Below are 17,495 nucleotides of genomic sequence, written 5' to 3' on the forward strand. Positions count from 1 at the left end.
GAGAGAGAGAGAGAGAGAGAGAGAGAGAGAGAGAGAGAGAGAGAGAGAGAGAGAGAGAGAGAGGAGGGAGAGAGAGAGAGAGAGAGAGAGAGAGAGGGGGGGGGGGAGAGAGAGGGAGAGGGAGAGTGTATTTTGATAGTGATGTAGTAATGATCGATATATTATGTAGATCTGTATGGTCATTATGGCGGACTCCTGCTAAGTTTGCTGATGTAAGTTGTCTGCTGCATGCTGATATATATTTTGCTTAAAACTTGGTAAGGAGATGAAGATTTATATTAGTGAATATGCTGTCATTACCATGAGCCTATCTCTTGAAATGACGCGTACAATCATTAACTCATCAATCATTTTTCCAGCATTCCTTTAGACCCCAATGTTATGACAACTATGCAAGACTGTGTTCATTTGGTGTCATTTTCACTGATGACGTACTGATGACTTTGACGTCAATTTGTTTATGTTGCTTTCACCCATATGATGATGAATTGTTGAGTGTTGACATTAGTTGTATTATGAGCCACACACCAAATTTATTCAATCAACAGATCACACCACTCCAAATAATATCATAATATACCCAAGCTGCACATGCACATTGAAACTGTAAAGCCCGATTCACACACTTGCGTCTCGGGGTTCCACGTTGCTAAAACCTGGCTGGTACCTAGGGGCCCTCTAACACAACTTCGTTGCTGTCCAGAAATGTCCATGTTAGGAAGTACTTTTCCCCTTATCACGTGAACTCTGGTGTGAGACAAAAACGCTCAATTCAACCTGGTCTTTGGAACTTGGGAAGGGTAAGAGCGTATACCACAGGGAACCGTGTTAAAAAAAAAAAAAAAACAAACAATAGACGAACGAACGAACGAATTAACAATCAAACAAACAAACAAAATGTGCATGGGTAAATGAAATATCATTTTAAACTCATGAACAGCTATCTATATACATGTTTGTATATATGTATATAAGGGCCTGTACACTATTGAAATAATACTATGTTTCTATATATACTCATCCATATGTAGGGATAGTATATTATAGAAAGTTAACGTAGTATATTATTAGTACAATGTATATAGATAGATATTCACGAGTTTAAAATGATATTTCATTTACCCATGCATATTTTGTTCGCTCGTTCGGAAACTTTGTTTGTTTATTTATTTTTTCTAACACGGTTCCTGGGCTTCCTGTGCGTACAAGATCGAAGTATCGTGTTTGTCATCCAAAAAGCACCCCTTGTATCTCGGTATTATACACCAGACATTGACCTTGATATTTCATTCATTGTGAGAGTGGGTATTTGTGTGGCTGTTTATGTATGTGTAGCAATAATTGCATAAGCACGTCTACTTATGAATTTATAATTGTGGAAAGAATAATTTCCATCTAGTATGTACAATAAACAGCATATCAACATTTCGGTCAACGTACAGCAGATGAAAAGAGTAATTTGATGACTAAGCTATGACATATGGGATGAGCTTGTTATTTACTGCTGACCTTAGCTAAGCCTTTTGATGCGATTGAACGAAATTGTTTGTAGAGTAAACTCCAGTTTGTTGGTTTTATGATGTATAACATATGTTGTAATCGTGTCAGCATATGCTACTTCACATTAGCCATTTTGGAAATATAAATGAGATTTGACAGCGGTCTTGTTTTCGATCTTTTGTTTGGCAGATGGAAAGTCGATAACAATTATGTATCTATGGCAACACAGTGAATTATAGATTTACGGACCAAGGATGAATTCTTCGAATGAGAATAGTGAAGACTTTTAATCGTCTTGAGGGAAAAAATTGTCAAAATCACTGAGAAGACTGGGCTATGGATTCCAACAGTAGTGAAAGCAACAGAACATTCAATTTGGCAAACTCCACTGACAGTCGTGAATATCCCGACATTTCCATTTATCTGTACAGCAAAGATCAGGAAATACTCGTCACCATAGTGATGCCGATTCTTCTCATCTTGGGTATACTTTTAAACTTCGCCTTCTTATTTGTTGTGGCAAGAATCACATCAATGCGAACAATTACCAACTATTACTTGGTCAATCTCGCCATAGCTGACACACTGTACATCACGTTTGCAGTCTCCGATAAGTTGATACGGTATTACGACTCACCGCTTGTCATTGATCAGAGTGCTCTGGGCGAAGTTGGCTGTATGGTCGTTAATGGTACCGTTGATGTGTGTTACTACGTATCTCTCTTCACCGTAACGCTATTCACTATAGAGCGGTTTATAGCCATCATGTTTCCTTTAAAAGCGAAAATCTTTAGCAGCAAGAAAAGGACTCGAATTTTGATTGTGGTGACTTGGGTCTTTGGCATCGGGGTTAGTGTGCCAGCCATATTAGGCAACGGTCAATGGTCAGAGTACAATGTAACAGCCATCGGATGGCCACAAGAAGTCGGTGACGTTATTCTCCCTGAATCTTTTCACTCCTGTTATTCGGCCAATGCTAAACTGGCTTATGCGGCCCAAGCTATCAATGTTTTTCCCTTTTTCTTGTCTATGATCGTTGTGGCCATTCTGAATTTGATAATCTGCATCAAGATCACTCGAGGTAATAAACAACTCGGCGACTCTCAACGTACCCAAAGTAGCATCAAAGCCAGAAATCAAATTGTACGTATGTTAGTAGTCACCAGTATGTTATTTTTCGTCTTGTTATTCCCATTTGAGTTCGCTGCATTTGTGCCTATCTTGGATCCAGACAGTAGATATGGAATTATTCCTGAAGAAATCTACCATACATGGTCGCAGGTAGCTCGTATTCTTTCTTATCTCAATTCTGTTATCAACCCAATTATATACAACGCCATGAGTGAACGCTACAGGAGAGCCTTCATTGCTGCATTTTGTTGCACGGATGAAAGTAAGCCAAAGAAACAGTTCGACGTACGGAACGAAAATGTTCATAACAAATCAAACAGTGGCAAGAAAGTCGGTAACGATATTCCTATCGAGCCAGTGTCATGTGACAGCAGTCGTGTTTATACGGAAGACATTGTAATTTGGATATAAACAAGACCAATGAACAAAATTTCCTGTGACGTCATCCCGAAATTCTGGAGGAAAGTAATTTACAATATTACAGTGTCGTCGATATGTTTTGACTGTACGGAATCATACATAGTGCCAATTTTCTATCGACATTTACTGTATTTTGCCTTGTTATTGATATTCATAGTGATCTGTTTGATATAGAACTATTGATGTGAGAATCTTTTTTAAGAAAACTATAAAAAGAAAGAAAGTATATATCATCTTCAGTTCTTCACAAAAATTATATGTATTCAAATTAGTCATTATAGTACATGTATATATGGATTGCTTCATGAGAGATGATTAACGAGAAAAGTTGTATTTCTTGCTATGTTGTGGTAATGTGAATATTTCTTTACTACACGTCTTCATTTTCGATGAGTTAGATGAATATTGAATGAGTTAGATGTACGTCCCAGAATCTCATACTGTACAACAGTTCTCAATTACACCTGAAACAAAATTTGATAAAATCGATCGAAGTACTGTTATACCTTATCAAGAGCATTGGTCAACAACTTCGATATTTGCGGATGACATTATTGGCAAAGATAGTTTTTTAATATAAATTATTAATGAAATGACTCCTCTATTAGTAACAAATCAATACCAATAATAGTTATAATAGAATAAGATACAAACAAATTTTTTTTCCTAGATTGGTTTCTCACGATAGCAGGCTGGATTGAGAAAACTCTCAATCATATTCTAACTAAGCAAATCGATATTCGAGCTTGTTTAGCCATGGCAGGTATGTTTTTATCTGTTGATCGCGAGATGGTCGATATGTAAAAATGAGAAGGATAATCAGTAAGCACGTTTAGATTGTGTTAGAATTAATAGGTAACTTATGCCCCCTTTTGAATAATAAACTTTTTTTCTTAAAGGAATGTGAAATCTTGAATAACTGAAAAAAGCGTCTCTCGAAGCTTTTGTAATACCGGTAAGGTCTATGCAGATAATTGTGTTGGTTTTATTTATTTTATATTTAGGAATTTTTGACAGATCGAAGAGTTCTATAAAAAGAGTTCTATTCTTTTATATACTTGAAAAAAATGCGGATGGATCAAACAGTTAATATAATTGCACTTTTACATTAAACCAGCCTTTCCTTATTTAAAAGAACTAAGCAGATATGGAATGATCAGAACTTTAATTAAATGTCTTTTTAATTAATAGGGACAAATAGTATGTCACACCGGTCTCTTTAAGCTCACCTAGAGTCGATTCTAGTCGTCTTGATCAGACCGAAAAGGAAAACCGGTGTGAACAGTTTAAGTTGGCCCAGAGTCGGATTAGGTTACTGTGATGCAAGAGGGTGGTTCACGTCTGGAGTATGTTTTAAGCCGAGTGTGAATGCATATGGACTGACTAGTGACTCTGGTCCCAGTAGATAACGCAGTCCCAACGATCACACACACCCATTGTGTGGACGGGATGCCAACTAAGTAATTGAATTTAATTTTTGATTAAAACACACACTTTAAATGCCAAAGAACCAAACAGGGTGAATACAATTTTTAATTCAATCTACACTTCTTAATAAGAAGAAATACGCATGGAACACCTAGAAGTTAATTACATTTGTATTTTTATTTTATTTCAAAAGAAGGAAATGTGGATTGGGAAAACAGTGTAAATAAATAAGATGAAATCGACTTGGCATAATAATGACTTGGCATTACTTGCATTCGCCATCTACCTCCAACCGTTGGAGGCGCCCTTGTATACTTTCAAGTTGGTTTTATTCCACAGTAAGCTTATATCATTACATGAACGAAGCCCACAATTGGCTTTTACACTTAAATAATATAATATAATGTCAATTATAATCAATTGTGTTTTTGAACTAGAAATTTACTTTTACATTGTTTTCATTCTTTTATATTTATGAAGAAGTTTGTAAATGAAATATGATTTATTTGTAATTGCAATAATTTATTTAAATGACTTTCGTAAAAATATTTTTTATGCTCATTCAAGAAATATTTTATTGCCCATATAATTCATCTGTCTATACTTTACTCTTTTCTGGCATGATTTAGGTGGGTAGTTTATCGATGGGGTGTGTATAGAAGTGGGTACTTGCTGTGTACTTGCTGTGTACCATACTCAGTACTCAGTGATGAGTGTGTATGTCGTGTATGGACCAAACACAACGTGATGGTGTGTGTATGGTGATGAGCTTAAAAGATGGGCTGCTGATGGGTGCATGTTTCATGGCCGTGGTAATGGGGTTTTGACTGGTGTATTCCTGATGGAAATGGGTGTGTCCGCTGTGACGTCATCACGAAATATGGCGAATAGGCGAGGTTTTAAAAAAAAAATTATTTACAATATTTCCAAAGTTTGTATTGTCGTGGATATGATTTTACTGCAAGGAATCATGCATAATGCCAAGTTTTGATCGGCATTTACTATATTTGACTTGTTATTGATATTCATAGAGATCTGTTTGATATGGTGATTTTAATACTTTTACAAAGCATTCTTTTAAAACAATGCAAGAAAAAAGGGTATTATATTGTCATCCTTACAAAAAAATATAAATTAGTCATTATCGTACATGTATATAGGAATTGCTTTATGAGGTGATTAACGAGGAAAGTGTTTGTCACACTTCTTCGTTTTCGATGAATTAGATGAATATTGAATGAGTTGCAAGTACGTCCCAGTTGAAAGAAGCCCATACTGTACAAAAGATTCTCTCAAGTACACCTAAAACAAATTTTGATAAAATCGATCGAGGTACAGTACTATTGTATAACGAGCATTGATCAACAACGTCAATATTTGCGGATGACGTTATTAGAAATGCATGTCTTTTTTTATCAAATAAGTAATCGAATTTCTCCTCTATCAGCGACAAAGCAATTCCAGTAACAGAGAATAAGATACAAACACAAAAATGTCCCCGTAAATTGGTTTATCTATAGCCAAAAGGCTGAACTAGGAAAACTCTAAATTGTGCAAACTGATATATATATATATATATATATATATATATATATATATATATATATATATATATATATATATATATATATATATATATATATATATATATATATAATGCAAACTGTTATATATGAACCCTTTTTACTGTTTTCATTAAATAACCAAATAACCAAGATATAGTCAGTAAAAATTGGTCAATCATATATAAAAAGACATTGTATTTTGTCATTAGTGGTCAATAATATCTGTATGTAGTGTAGTGGCAAGTTTGAATCTTGAGCAAATGCTTGTGGTTTTTAATGTTAAAATTGTACTGGTGTAACTCGAGTATCATTTCTCGATCAGACAACCACAATATTGAATATTATGATAAATATTGAAGTATTATGCTTTGTGTTAATACTGTCCAGATGTAGGACATGGATTACAAAATCAAATTCACTGGAAATTGTTGAAATACCAATAGTTAGACATCGTACATGTTAATTACATTCCAAATTTATCTAAGTATTTCAATAAGTACATTCTCGCAAACCAAAGCTGTTATTTCTTCCGCGACACTGCCAAATGACGGCAGAAGATGCTGTGGTTAACCATGAAATCGTGCTGTTGTTTGGATGCGGGCTAAACATCAATTTGATTGGATTTATTCTACCATGCTATATGTAAAGCTACACAAATATATTTACCCACAGGTGATGCGAGACAGTTCAGGATGTATGATATTACGAGTAATTAAGTATAGCTAACAAAGCGGCTTCAAAAAAGGTCTCAGTTACTGTTAGTGCAGCTTTAAAGACGATGTTGCTACGTTTTATGAAGAGTGACTATGTATTTATATTACACCCCATCGAGCGGGTGAAACTGTTCAATTCATGAAATGTGCAGGCAATGGTCAATCTTATGCAAATTAGAGTAAATATTACGATCTAAAAGTTTTGGGGTTGGGGTGGGGATGGGGGTGGGGGTGGGAGCAAGAGTTTTGAAAAGGTTAAGTAAAAGGTGATGGGGGCTTTCGGAACCTCAGCACCACTTTCACTGCTCTCCACTTGCTCACAAGTTCTACCTAGCTTTTAACCTTACCATAACTTATTGTAAAATGTAATTTCGTTATCAAATTACTCACCTTGTCGGTCTGCCTCGGACAGGATTCGAACCCAGGACTTTGTAGTCGAGAGACTCACCTCTTCTTATCCATTACTCCATAGAGTAACTGTTGTGGAAAGATCATAATTATTATTCAAACCGGTATTTAAAGTTTCCTGAGGGGAACAAATGTGTGATCGAACTCTTAGATTTTTTTATTTGCCTGTGAAGAGGTATCAACTTAGTTTTATTTTTAACGTTTCACCCAAACCAATTATTAACGAAGTCGAGTTTATCATATCATGATATATTCGCTTTATAATGGTACGTTGCTCCTGACAACCGCCATTCATGATTAGTAATTCAGTAATTACAAGGAGAAGGGCCGGGGAATGGGTGTCACATTTTATAAATCGGTTCCCAGGGGATTTTAGAAAATGGAATTTGGGGAAGGTACATATTAATTAGACTAATTTGACTATCTAACTTTGTATTTATTTTGAATTTACAAACAGTAGATATGGAATTATTCCTAAAGAAATCTTCCATACATGGGCACAGGTAGCTCGTATTCTTTCTTATCTCAATTCTGTTATCAATGAATAAATAAATTCACTTACAACATGCAATCCTATGTCTCACAATCAAAACTCACACAATATATGAAAAACAAAATAACTTTTATTTCAAAATTAAATGAAAAACACTCAGCAAAACATATGCAATTCTGTTGAATAAATTCTGCCAAATTCTTATTTAGTACACTCCACGAGTTGTTCATATCTTGCCCCCGTTACCACGTGCAAATCACTCGATCACTAAAGGAATTCAATTCACAGTTCAGTTTTTTTTCTAGAGAAATTCACACTCTGTTTCATTTATATATGAAATTGTAATTCTATCGCGAAACTGTTCTGGGTAGTACAACACAAGTAATTATTGTTTTACAAACATTCTAGGCTGCAAAATATATAACAATGTCATGCTAAAATTTCTTTAAATTATTGAAGCTTTCTTGTTCTATGCTAAAAAGTCATCTGCTCTAGTAGACAACATATAAATTCTTCTCTGTATTATGAAACAACATATACATTATTCACATGTATGATGTTCAGCCAACTTAAGAGGTCCAGATGGGTTGAGGAAACATTCCCACTTCTAAATGTGAGATTATCATTTCAAAATTGAATCATTCCAAGGTAAATGATCAATAGGGCAATTCCAGACTGCAAACAGTAAATTGAGAATACAGTGCCCTTGCTCAAATTGGAGGAATCATCACTTCATACTACTGTTTCTTAAGATCTTTTCTTCTGTTATTCTGTAGAAGTGTACATCAGGGATATTTTCATATTGTTCAGGCATTGAGGAAAGCAGCAGTTCTTTATGATTAATCATGTAACCTATACCATGTATACCCACAAGGTACACACAAACAGGAAGTACAGTGCCACCATGGCAAATTTTGGAAAGGCCAATTGTATGGATAAAACAAATTCATCTTGATAATTTCTCATCATGCTCTGTTTGAAAATTGAGTACCAGTAAATTGAAATTACAGTGTAAATTGTCACTGAAGGTTATATTTTGTGTAATCTTTCCTTTAAATTAGGTTACTGCTTTGTATAACTTACAAAGACAAACCAACCAAAACAATACAAATATCCTCATATCATTCATGATTATATTATATGTTTTCCTCATAAAAATTATTTCTGGTTTCCATGAAGTTGGAAAACCTACTAACTTCAATTATACATATATACAATTATATGCATCAATTCAGAAACTGTGATATATAACATACCTCCCAGCTGTACATCCCGGTTGACTGAACATTACAATACAGGCAGGGTTCATACACCTCAAGTCAAATGAAATTCCAGGATTTTCCATCAATTTTCCAAGAGTATTCATTGATCAACTTTGGTCGTTTTCCTGGAATGTTGACCAGTGGAATATATTTTATTTGTTGACGTACTTGTTTTTCAATACATACATCTCACCTATCTAACTGACACTTAATGACAATAATGTCGATTAATCAGTTGATCAATTTTCCAGGAGTTGCCAGCAGTCCTTTGAAATTCCATGACTTTCCAGGAATTTATGAACCCTGCAATACGATAATTAGCAGGGCTAAAAATTAACAGTACTCCCGTGTCCACAGACTACCATTTCTTGTCATAGGGCTACCATCATTTGCAGCTGCAAAGATTTAAAGGATGGAAGATCTACTGACATAAAAGTATTTAGGAATATAGAACTATTGGTCACCATCCTTGGGCTACCAATTTCTGAAATTGGTCGCCCACATGAAGTACCAAAGAAAAACATTAATTTTGAGCCCTGTCAGGCAATTTTACACAACACACATTCTTGACATTATCAAGTAATTTTACGCAACACAAACTTGCTGAAAAAAAAATTGGCACATTAAGATTCATTACATTTGACATCTTTTTAGTACTGTACTTGTATATTGTAAGTCTATACATAACAAATTGACCATTTTTGCTGTTTCAATACCATCTCTCAATTTTAAAAGCACTCATAAAAACTATGTTACATATTTGACATTGGTAAGGTACCCTTAAATCAGACTCTTCAAAGAAGATAAATACATTTCATTACGATGGCATGATTGTAACGTACATGTAACAACAGCTGCAATTTATCGCAATCTGATTATTCTAAATGGCAAATATCAGTAAAATGGTCAAATATCATAATTGATCATTTTTTTTTTACTTAAATCACTTTCAAAATCACACTTCGAAAAATTTCTACATCATGCTCCTGGTGCAAATTCTTCCTTTTTTTTCATGTTTCTAATTAGTAAAACTTGAAGTTATTAATTTCAAAAATTGATATGCACACAACAAATATCACAACACTGAACATTTACAAAAAAATTTGGTTTTACCAATAAAGTTTATATTTGTACACATCATTTTCTCATCACACATTATTTCATAACAGCTTGGTCTATGATAGAACACCAGTACTGATTGCTCCTACTCAACAACCAATATACAACATGCTGAGGAGGTATGTCAATCATGTACTGTGATGAATGATGGCACACCAAATAATATGACTACCTAGGTAAGTGGCCAAAAGCAACTGAGCGATCAGCACTTGCACTAATCGCAGTGTTATGATTAACATTCTGGTTACGTAAAGTTTCTCATAAAACCATTCATCAACACTCATTAACATGAAGACAAAACTTAAACTATGGACAAAAATTACATGGTCAACTACAGATTTATGACAAATTGATAGACCATCTGGACTTGGACTTATCATTACTAAATGGATACCTAGTCTCCTTGATTATTGACTTAAAGTAACTAAGACCAGCTGAGGTATAGTCTTTATGAGTTGACTGCATAGCCTAACAAATGGCAGTCACTGGGCTTCCTAGGCTAGTCTTTATGAGATGACCACATAGGCTAGCAATTGGAAGTTTTAGACCCTCTAGGGTAGTCTTTATGAGTTGACCTCATAGGCTAGCAATTGAAAGTTGTTAGCCGCTCTTATTAAGTCTTTATGAGTTAACCTCATAGGCAAATGATTGAAAGTCATTAGACCCCAAGGCTAGTCCACAGTCCCTATATGATAGTGGGACTGTAGTTAGTCTTTTAATACGTACTGACCACATAGGCTAGCAATTGACAGTCACTGGATCCCCTATGCTAGTCTTTATGAATTGACAACTGCTTACAGAAGAGACTAAAATTTACAGGACCACTTAAGCAAATGTTTATGAAATAACTACCTGATATAGTTTCTTAAATCAACCCGACCATTTAGGTCATTCTTTTGAGTTGACAAAATGAAAGGGCCATCTCTTTATGAATAAACCTCCTAGAATTATTATTAGAGGTGACATGATAAAACACGATTGGGCCCAACAGATATTGTTATTGTATTTTGGAATTCTAACACATGTAGGTAACAAGACTACAGACAGTAGGGTACAACTCATGTTTAACAAAGTCTTTGTAGTTGGGCTCTGTCTGATACAAAGTTTGGAAGACTGTAGGGCCCATTGTCATTTAAGTGCATCCCTAAAATCAACAATTGATTCAGTTGTATTGGAAGCTGAATAAATTCCTTGCATTGTAGTCTGCAAATTAACTGACCAATTCATTCTCTAGATACCGCTGAAGATAGTATACAGTTAGCTAAAATGTAAAATTGATACTACAATTTTCAATCTGTTATGACTTACTATCCATATATTTAGAGTCAATTGCACAATGTCACACGAGCTCAACATGTCAACTTTGTTTGTTTAGGGGGAAAGGGGGTCTGGCATTTGCTGAACTTCATTTTCGCACTTCTAACCAAATTTTGATGGAAAACTTTCACTCCATCAATGATAACAGCTTTTGTATTTACTACTGAGATGTGATAAGTTGATTAAAATTTACTTCTAAAGTGAGATACATGGTGCTGGGTTTCTGGTAGTATTTTAATGTGTTTACAATAATATTTTTTACATTACATCCATCATAGTGGTGTGACCACTACAGTTTTTATCATTGTTTACATCATATATAAACATTTGATGTTGCACTTGTGAACATTTCTTTAGGGGGGAGGGGTTTTCACCTAAAAGAGGTGTTCATTTGTTGAGCTTGTGCAATATTGTGCGACCGTCCCTTACTATAATCATTGAAGCAGGTGCGGTTTCTTTGTTTATGTACACATCAAAGTCATCTGTGTCTACGTAGCAAATCTCTTAGCTTGTCAGTGGTATATATAAATCATGATGCTCTTGTTTAACACATAGTGGCACACTTTATATATATATCTCTCTTTGTTTTATCTAAAACTCATTTTGACTAGTTCTATGCATCTAAAAAATAAGTATCAATAATGATAAAAATAACTTCAAAATGCCCTCATAACTTACTGTTTTGTTTCTTGTGACTACCATAGAAGTTGAGAGCGACATTAATTTACGACTCTTTGTGCATACTGCATATACCTTTTTGAGTTGGCTATCAGGATCCTAAGTATGAAGTACAATTGGCTGCTAGGATTGTGAATGCAGAAACCGTTACAGTGAATGACCTCGGTAATGCAGATTCAAGAAACCCTTGCAGTGCTGCATGTAAATAGAGCAGTTTCAAGAGACCCTAACAGCTAAAAATGACTTATCTAATGACAGTTTCAAAAAACCCTTACAGTACTTCATGTAAATGATTTAGATTCGGGAAACCCTAACTGTAACAATAAAGCATCTAACTGACACAGTTTTAAGAAACCCTTCCAGCACTACACCAACAACATGAAGAAATGTCAAGAAACCCTTACAGTTGCAGGACTTGACATCTAAATGAGACAGTTTCAAGAAACCCCTACAGTTGCAGGACTGGGCATCTATTAAAATGAGGCAGTTTCAAGAAACCCTTAATCAGCATTATTAAAATAAAGCAGTCTCAAAAATCCCTTAGCGTGCATCTATGAGAAATTGTTCAAGTGGTTTCAAAGCTCCCCTTTACACTACTGGTGAGCTTAGGTACTTGGCAGACTGTTTCCAAGTACCCACTCTAAAAAGAATCCAAACCATTCTGATACCAGCCATTGTAAATCCTTATAGCACTACATATTTCTTATCAGTTTTATACCTGAGGATAGATATTTGAGTTGCGAGAGTCTAGCACACAGTACCTATATGCAACTATTCTGGGGATTTAAAACATAGATATAAGTACAAATTTATGCAGCATTTCTTTGTTAATTTTTTGTGTTCATTAATGGCAATTTCATAGAAAGGGTGGTTATTATTCTAACACTAACTCTACCTATATACACCAAATCTAGACTAATAAGATACAATTGTTGGTGGTAATCTGTGTCAGTCATGCGAAAGAGAGATTACAAGAGCTCTGCAAACATCACCGTCACACTTGTGTGAGGCAGACATTACAAGAGTGCCTCCAATGACAGTGCCACACTTTCGAGAAGCAGATATTACTTGTGCCCCCAGTGTCACACTTTTGGGAGGGAGATATTATAAGAGTGTCCCAAGCGATAGTGCCACACTTTAGTGAAGCAGATATGACAATAGTGCCCACAATGACAATGTTACAATATGAAATTGAGATAACGTGAGTGTCACCAACAACTGTGACTCTATGGGAAATACAACAGTGACTTTGGTTGCTGTTGTTTTTTTTGTAAAAAATACATGTCAGTGCTATACATACTTCTTAATCTTAAGTTCATTGTTCAGTATGATATGAAAGGATGGGTAGATTTATGACATGATGATTGTGCAGGCTGTAAAAATACCACTATAGTACACATTAAGTAACAGATTTACACAGGATATATTTTTGTTTATTTTGTTCGTTTTTTGTCTAGGATATGTCATTTGAACATTTAGCAAGTCAAGAGTGCCAAGCACAGTGGTTTAAAGACTAAACTATACACAACATATACATATTTTGTATTCAAGCTAGGGAGTTAAAAGCTTCAGTTAGACCCTCTAACTTATTCTGGATATGCACCACCTACTGTGAGTGACTACTCTATGTCTAGGCTTGCATCATTGTCTGCCTCTCTCTGATTCTCCTGATCAACATTTTTAGCGATTATCACCTGTCAACACTTATTGCTTTTTTTTTCAGCTGCAACTAGACGCATCTTTCATTCTTTGATTCTTCAGAATTCTTGTACAAACTGTTTTTAGAAATCCGTACGAAGACTTCCTTGCAATCTTTCAGAATCCACAGTCAAAATATTGTTGTTGTTTTTATATCATCTGTAGGATATGATGTGTTCAGTAATTCCAATCCAGAGCCACATGGCAGATTAATAGATAGATCATAGCTACAAACGTTGTCACTAACATCATAGGGAAACCAACCCTGCAAATATAATGAATCATAACAGTAAACGATTTCAGCAAATTCAGAAATGCAAACTAACTTTAAAGGAGAACAAAGGTGCATGAGGCTGACTTTATCGTAACTGCATTCTTTATGCTTATGGAACCAAGTAAAATCTTGTGTCACCAACCCTTGATCTTACAACCTCTCTGCTAAATATAGGGTTGTAAAATTTGTTCAAATCTGGTTTAGAAAAGGTCTGCTGTACGCTGGGAAGAGGCATTATGGGGATAGAAACAATGTTAGGAGCTTCTCTTTGTTCTCACAGCTGGCCTCAGCACTATGTGGGCATTGTTTTGAGAAATGTAAAGTATTTCTGGGTCCCTAAGCAGAAAGAAATTCATGCCTTTGGTCCCCTTTTAAAACAAATTAGCATTCTTAAAATATTGAGTGTTATCAGCTAAATTATCAATTATCAACGCCTAGTTAATGAATAGATTATTCAATCAATCAATCAATCAATCAATCAATCAACCAATCAATCAATCAATATCTCAATCAATCAATCAATCAATCAATCAATCAATCAATCAATCAATCAATCAATCAATCAGGCAATGGCTTAATCAATCAATCAATCAATCAATCAATCAATCAATCAACCAATCAATACCTCAATCGATCGATCGATCGATCAATCAATCAATCAATCAATCAATCAATGGATCAATCAATCAATCAATCAATCAATCAATCAGTCAATCAATCAATCAATCAATGGATCAATCAATCAATCAATCAATCAATCAGTCAGTCAGTCAGTCAGTCAGTCAGTAAGTCACAGTCAGTCAGTCCGTCAGTCAGTCAGTCAGTCAGTCAGTCAGTCAGAGCCAGTGAATCAATCAATCCTATATGACAACACTGCAAGGCAAGGCTGCAGTTGTGTCCTGGCTACATAAAAGTTTGGACATTACTCTACATGTATGTATGTATGTATATACATAGACTTACTTGAAGAACTGATTGAATGTAATAGTATATCCATGTTGTTCAGCAATACCAGCACACACCACATTAGCGGAGGCACCAATCAATGTACCATTACCACCCAGACATGCACCATAGGCAAGTGACCACACCAGTGGTTTCAATGGTAAGTTGTTACTCACACTGACATTGATAATGATTGGGATCTGAAGGAAAATATGTACAGACATTAAGTATGACAGAAACTATGATTTTTACTTGGCTGTCACAACACTGTCCGTAAAAATATATGCAAGAAATGTTATCAAAGTTGTACATAATCAAATACATTCTGTGTTTAGGCTATGTCCATTTTCAAATGTCTGACACAAATCTGGTGGTATACACTCTCATACCGAGTTTTTAATAAGCTGTTAGTGTTAAGATACAAAATATTAAATAGAGAGGAGAAAATACATAATACAATTTATTGTTTTTACACTACATTCATACTTTCATATATAGTCAGAAAAAAATGAATTTTATTAATCTATTATTTCTTATACTTGAGTGTTCAGTGTGAACAAGAGTCTTTTAAATCAATTTTACTAAGTTCCGAAGTTCAACACAGTAAACAATTTTTTTCAGTCATGTTAATACAACTCTACTTACCATAGCTGTTGTAAATGGAATATTGTCAATAAAGGAAGACGCTATAGCTGAGACCCACACAATGGTAATAATGGCGACCATCAATTGATACTCTAATGGCACACTCTGTCAATACATAATACAAATATTAAAAGTTAGAATATGCTGGCGGTCTGCTCTTTTTTCTTACACTGTACTACTATAGGCTGAAACATCCAGTTGTTGGTCTGCTTTATGTAACCACCCACTACCTACATAAGCAGACTTAGTTTTTACAATTCTCACTCCTGGCATAGACCTGTATTATAATTGCACAATGGTTCTTTATACTTCCTCAACTCCCAGCTTAGCATGCAAACCATTGCAACCTCTATGACCACACTGGATTTAAAAGCACTCACTTTGCAACCTATATCCTACCAGGTCCTCAATTATACAGCTATGTTGACTGGGAACAACTGTCGCCATTCACAAACAAACAAAGAGCAGCAACAAAACAGCTCAAACCTACAACCTGTAGAATTGAAGCAATCGACTCTAACCATTCAACCATCGTCACGTGACTCTCCTTAGGCAACAATACCACAATCAACTTGTGAACAGTTATAACTGACAAATTTCATGACAAAAACCCTGACAAAGCATCCAGCTGATAATTGAATTGTTCACTTACAGCAATAAGATCAGAGACGGCATCACCAATGAAATCGATCAGTCCTAGATAAGTCAAACCCTAGGGTGAAAAAAAAATGGAAAGTATAAAAACAATTCTGTTATATGGCAACTTAGCCCTTGACTGTGATGTTTTGTTCATTTATTACATGTGTACCAGTGATTACTTGCACCAGTGCACACGCATACTCGTGGTATTCGCACTGCAGTGCAATACCGAAAACATTACTGCATTCATGCATTCAAATGATATGCAAATGAGAACGCAATTGTTCATTCTACATGAAAGCATGTCACATAGTGTCATTTTTACGGAAATTGTTGTTTCGGATAAACATATGTAATAATCTACTCTAAAATTGGCCTGTAATTAACATGTACAATGTCTAATTACTGGTATATTAACAATTTTCAGTTATTATACTGTTAGTTGTCTGATCAAAACAATAATACTCCAAGTTAACGAGTTTAATCCATTAACTTAGACTGAACTTTTGCACAGATGAGTTTTCATCATACAATATTATTCCAGTTAGATCTAGTGTAGCTTTAATTTAGAAGTTATAAAACATCTCCATTGACAACATTTCTTGTATATTGTACATCTTTGTATATCTTCAATATTAAGTGACCTACCTCCATCAACACAAATAGAGCTGCAAAGAAGAGTAACGTTGCCCACTCTATTCTTTCAAAGACACTCTCTAAATGAGCTATATCAGTAATGACCAGCATCCACATAGCACCAATCACAGCTATCCAACCTACAGGAACAGTTTAAAATAGAATCAAAATTTCTGCCAAAGTGAGTAGTATATGATGGCGTTTTTTACTAGTGGGACAATACAATATAGTTACTTTGGAGCGGTAAATTGGTAACGAATGCGATGTTTCGATACGTCTACTACGGACCTCGATCGTGCAATAATTTATTAGGGAACTTGCAATCCAGACTGAGCATGCTCAGATGCAAAGTACTATGGGATTATCTGTGGTTATCGTAATACCTAATCTTGCGCTACCGGTCAAATAAACCTCCCTCAAAGGTCAGGGTGACTATGAATTGATTATTTGTGGTTAAAAACAATGTAACATTATTGTTTACAATACTATTTGATTAGTATTTATTATCACATTTCCCATGATGCAACATTCAACATGGCGGTTTTGCAAGTTCCCTATTATTCTGCATTGATGTCTCTCTTTGAATAATTAAATCATTGCGTGATCGAAGTCTGTAGTAGACAG

At 35.0% G+C, this 17,495-nt stretch overlaps 2 protein-coding genes across 2 annotated transcripts in view; one reads left to right on the top strand and one right to left on the bottom strand.

The window, feature by feature from the left end:
- Window positions 1-1,682: 1,682 nt before the first annotated feature.
- LOC144439016 (neurotensin receptor type 1-like) lies at window positions 1,683-3,227 on the top strand. The gene has a single exon (XM_078128256.1). It carries the CDS (start codon window positions 1,837-1,839, stop codon window positions 3,040-3,042), a length of 1,206 nt encoding a protein of 401 aa, XP_077984382.1. The 5' UTR covers window positions 1,683-1,836; the 3' UTR covers window positions 3,043-3,227.
- Window positions 3,228-7,822: 4,595 nt separating this feature from the next.
- The window catches only part of LOC144438551 (P protein-like), a 42,090-nt gene continuing 32,417 nt past the window's right edge, over window positions 7,823-17,495 (bottom strand). Inside the window, exons 15-19 of the mRNA XM_078127630.1 lie at window positions 16,884-17,011; window positions 16,249-16,308; window positions 15,597-15,701; window positions 14,970-15,151; window positions 7,823-13,997 (exon numbers count right to left, since the gene is read on the bottom strand). Of these exons, the coding sequence (XP_077983756.1) occupies window positions 13,910-13,997; window positions 14,970-15,151; window positions 15,597-15,701; window positions 16,249-16,308; window positions 16,884-17,011 (563 nt within the window). The 3' untranslated portion in view covers window positions 7,823-13,909. The remainder of the gene's footprint in view (window positions 13,998-14,969; window positions 15,152-15,596; window positions 15,702-16,248; window positions 16,309-16,883; window positions 17,012-17,495) is intronic.

The sequence above is a fragment of the Glandiceps talaboti genome, chromosome 8 (genome assembly GCF_964340395.1).
Source record: "Glandiceps talaboti chromosome 8, keGlaTala1.1, whole genome shotgun sequence".
Lineage (NCBI taxonomy): Eukaryota > Metazoa > Hemichordata > Enteropneusta > Spengelidae > Glandiceps > Glandiceps talaboti.